The following is a 4394-nucleotide window of genomic DNA, read 5'->3' as shown; positions in this document are numbered from 1 at the left end:
ATTGTTAGCTGGCGAAATATGGTATTTATAACCATGGTTTAATGAGTCACGTGAGGTGTTTTGTAACATTTCGGCGATATTTCGGTATATTGTCGAAATGTCCCGAAATGTAACGAAATATTGTCGAAATTTTGTCTTTGTTGGTTGCGCCTTCACATCTCGTCTCAGTCCTACCGAAATTACCGAAATTTCCCGATATATCAGTGATATATCACGAAATTTTGTACCCCTTCTAACTCTTGAGTTTGAAGTTCAAAACTGATTAAAGGTCAAGTTTCTCAATCAATTAAACTTAAGAAGAAAGAAGAAGAAAGCGAGGCCTTTTGTACCTATCAAAAAAAAAAGCGAGGCCTTTTGATTTACAGAGCTTATCTGATATTACAAGAATGAGGAGGAGACCCGGAATTGGTGGTTTACAGACGGCCGCTGCTACTAGGGTTTGTTGTTGTTGTTATTCTGATTCTTTTTTCCCCTCTAAATTTCTTTTCTAATCTCCATCTTCTCTATCTCAGGACCAGTATCGATTGGTCGGAGAAAATGTGGCCAGGATTAAAACTGATCTCATGAAGGAACAGCTCGCTACTTTCCGTTCTCAATTGGAGGATTTTGCTCGCAAACACAAGGTTGAACCTTTATTTGTCTTTTGCTTGATAATCTCGTTTTGTTACACAGTGTTTTCTTAAATGAAATAAAAAGATTTATGTGCTGGTAGCCAACATGAAACTGTACATACAATAGTCCACCTCATACAAAAACTGACTCCAAAGTAGACATTTAACTAACAATCCGTCACTGCACAATTAGGTGTGGCGCTACATATGTATACTGCCTTCCAATCCCTTCACGAGCTAGAGCATCTGCTAGGGAATTTACACTTCTTCGTCGCCAAGAAAATAGGTGTTCTCCTGGTTACATAGTGGTTTGCACTTCGAAGTTTTGCCAGTTGCAAATCTTCAATATCTGCTCTTCATTGTGACCTCAGTTGCATTTTTTTTTCATTACTTCTTTGTCATCCGCTTATAACTGAGAACAATTAAGAATTTGATGGGATTTGGATGGTAAAGTCCTCTTTATAATTCTGATAACTTGTTAAAGATATATAGTGGTGGATTTGATTCTTCCATCATAGGGACAAAGAATTTCGAAATATGTTTGGGATTGTTTTTTCTAGCTTCTTTCATATAATTTTACTATTTTATGATAATTTGCTGATAGACAGTGCTTCTTAATCACTTTGGAATGAAAGTGGACATCATTCCAGCCAAATAGATTTCTTCGTAACAAGAAGGTCTAACAGATTGTTTTCTAAGGAGTGTAAGGTTATACCTTGGGAGAGTTTAACCACTCAACGAAGGTTGGTGGTCCTGGATATATGCCTCAATTCATAGATTCATAAGATAGGGGAGCCTATTTTCCCTAAGATAAAGTGATGGAGATTAGGAGATTCCTTGATTCCATTTATGGATAAAGTGGTCAAACAAGGTAAGTGGGAACTTGAAGGAGACATTAATTCGATGTGGAACGAGATGACAACTTGCATTAAGAAGGTTGCAAAGGAGTTTCTAGGGGAATCGAAAGGTAAATGTCTTGTCCCTAGGGAGTCTTGGTGGTAGAATGATGAGGTCTAAGCAGCCATTATGACTAAGAAAGCTAGTTTTAAGACATGACAAAGGACTAAGGAGGTAGCTGATCTTAAAATTTGTCTTCCAGGAATGAAGCAAAGAAGATTGTGGGGAATGGGGAATGCGAGGGCGAGGAAATATGACGGATCTTTATAACAACCTGAACACTAAGGGGAAAAACCTATCTATAGGATAGCTAAAGCATAGAAGGATGTATAAAGATGTCGACCATGTTAGATGTATCAAAAATGAAGATGGTAAAGTATTAACAAGGGATAAAGACATTATGATGTGATGGAACGAGTATTTCTGCAGTCTCCTAAATGAAGATGTTTCGAGTAATAATGCCCCAAATGTATATATTATTCAACGTGACACCACTTGTCGTAGATACATACGCAAAATTAGGGAGTCCGAAGTCAATGAAGCCTTAAGAAAGATGAAAGTAAGCAAGACACCAGGCCCAGACGGAATTCCAATCGAAGTGTGGAAGAGCCTAAGATTATGTGGCTTAACCTAGCTAACCAAGTTGTTTAACACGATTTTGAGTACAAAGAAAATGTCAGATGAATGGAGAAGGGTAATATCGATAATTATTTGTATAAAATTTGACATGTGGCCAATCTAGACCATTTTCAAGATATTCATACGATCGAAATTGTCACATCACCCTTCCATGTGCAACACTTGGTGCCGGACTACTAGCAAAACTTTTGCCTTTTTTTATTTTTTTATAAATGTAATAGATGAAGGAAGAAATCCTCTTACAGAAGAGCTTAATGGGCAAACCTCTGCATGGTGACCAGCATCATCTTTTCTCCCTCTCTTTTCTTTCTGTTTTATTATTCAATACTCCCCTTCATACAGTTTTGAGAGTGACCAAGTGGTCATGGGTTCGAGTCTTTGGAAACAGCCTCTCTACGAAGCAAGGGTAAGGCTATGTACATTATAACCCTCCCCAGAGCCCAGACCCCGCAGTTGCGGGAGCCTCATGCACTGGGTACGCCTTTTTTTGTGTTTTGTGTTTGGATTTTGCAACTATACTCTGTTTTTGACCCTTTTAGTTTATTACCAGAATACTTTTCCTTCCTCTGATTCAGAATCCAGATATCTTATCTAGAACTGATCTCTAATTTGAATTTAGATCTCTCCAATCCGTTTCTGCATTTAGTCTTCAGATCAACTTTGTTTCTGATTCAGGTCCAGAAATTCCAAAGCTTGTGCTAGCTCTAGCCTGTTAGTAGTCTGAAACCGTATTTCTAGGATTCTCTCTAGTTTGGACTCATTACCGGCAGGCTTTCAATCCCTGCTTACATCATTAACCTCGCCCATCATAGATTTTTAATGCATTATAACATTTGAGTTCCAATTTGTCATATTGCCAGAGTATCTATTGCATTCGGTTGATTTTAAATGTTTTCCTAAGTGAATAACAATAGTAGAAAGCATTTATTTTATTAAATAATGTTGCTTGTATGTACCCAGTATATTTATTTTTTAATGTAGAATGCGTCATTGTACTTTTGGGGGTTGTATTAGCTTAGCCTATGGTGTCTCAAGATTGGGGTTTGGATGGATTCAACTCCTAGACACATACTAAACTACAACCCACACCCAAACCCCTGTAACTTAGGTTGCACCATTTCATTTTAAACCTACAAATAATTCAATTCCTGACCTCCATACCAACCATTTTCTTCCTCAACATTGGCTTTTTGCATTGTCCTCTCTGCCTTGATCTCTCTTTCTTCTTTATCAAGGAATTATCATTCCGCTGTTATTGTGTATCTCCCAGACATCCTTTACTTTTACCTACTTCTTACAGGTATCAACTCTCTGATGACATGATATATGTACTGTTTTAATAAATAACTTGTACTGATATTTCAGTTCGTTGCTGCAGAATGACATTCGTAAGAACCCTGCATTCAGATCGCAGTTCCATGAGATGTGTTCGAAAGTTGGAGTGGATCCTTTAGCCTCAAACAAGGGATTTTGGGCAGAGCTACTGGGGATTGGAGACTTCTATTATGAACTTGGTTGGTACTGATTGTGTTTATTCCTGGCACTTTATTTTTGAAAGTACTTTGAGCCTTACCACCATAGTAAATGTAACTCTGTCTATATAGTTGAGTGGGTAATGAGAATTCTGTAGTGCTGTTGTTGCAGTTATTTAATGAAATCTGGTCCTGTGTAAGTTGTGAGACTGTAATGCTACCTTCTAGTAATTCTTAAAGAACTCTCATTCTTGACTAATTCCTTACTGATCTGATAGAGGTTCTGCTCATGCATGTGGTTTCTAAGGCATGGTGTACTTATGTTGTATTACAAGACTATCTCTTTGTGCTTTCATTTCCTGTCTGTGAATTCTTTTCATGTAGAGTGTATTATCTGAACTAAAGGTAGATTTCACTGTCCTAATAATTCACTTGTTTCTTCATTTAGTTGTGGATGAGCTAGAATAATGGTTGCAAACTTGAATCAGGAATTGTATGTCATCACTGGTTTACATGCCTGATCATTCCATGCTGCTATGTTTCTGTAGTATCTCCTTGCTGCTGATTTTTCTGAGTTTAGAGTTCATTAATAATAAAATTTTATTTTTTCTTCCCAAAATTGATATTATTAGCAAAGGGTTGATGCTTATTGTCATAGCTGTTCATGGCTATGATTGAATCGTCACTGCTGCTGCAGTGAACATCTTGTTCCATTGGATGCCCAGATCAACCAACTCCATTGCAGATGAGTTAGCAAGAATGGGACAACTGGGTA

At 37.5% G+C, this 4394-nt stretch overlaps 1 protein-coding gene across 2 annotated transcripts; it reads left to right on the top strand.

Moving 5' to 3' along the window:
- Nucleotides 1–230: 230 nt before the first annotated feature.
- On the top strand, nucleotides 231–4148 carry LOC122659825 (vacuolar protein sorting-associated protein 22 homolog 1-like). Of its 2 annotated transcripts, XM_043854960.1 has the most exons (4): nucleotides 231–313; nucleotides 350–437; nucleotides 513–623; nucleotides 3526–4148. In XM_043854960.1, exons 2-4 carry the CDS (start codon nucleotides 387–389, stop codon nucleotides 3670–3672), a joined length of 309 nt encoding a protein of 102 aa, XP_043710895.1. In that variant the 5' UTR covers nucleotides 231–313; nucleotides 350–386; the 3' UTR covers nucleotides 3673–4148. The 2 variants fall into 2 exon arrangements, with proteins under 2 accessions (XP_043710895.1, XP_043710894.1); XM_043854959.1 differs by lacking the exon at nucleotides 231–313 and having other exon boundaries at nucleotides 341–437.
- The last annotated feature ends 246 nt before the right edge of the window (nucleotides 4149–4394 follow it).

Source organism: Telopea speciosissima, chromosome 4, assembly GCF_018873765.1.
Source record: "Telopea speciosissima isolate NSW1024214 ecotype Mountain lineage chromosome 4, Tspe_v1, whole genome shotgun sequence".
Classification (NCBI taxonomy): Eukaryota; Viridiplantae; Streptophyta; class Magnoliopsida; order Proteales; family Proteaceae; genus Telopea; species Telopea speciosissima.
Note: the sequence above shows the minus strand (reverse complement) of the source record. Positions and strands in the feature narration are given on the sequence as shown.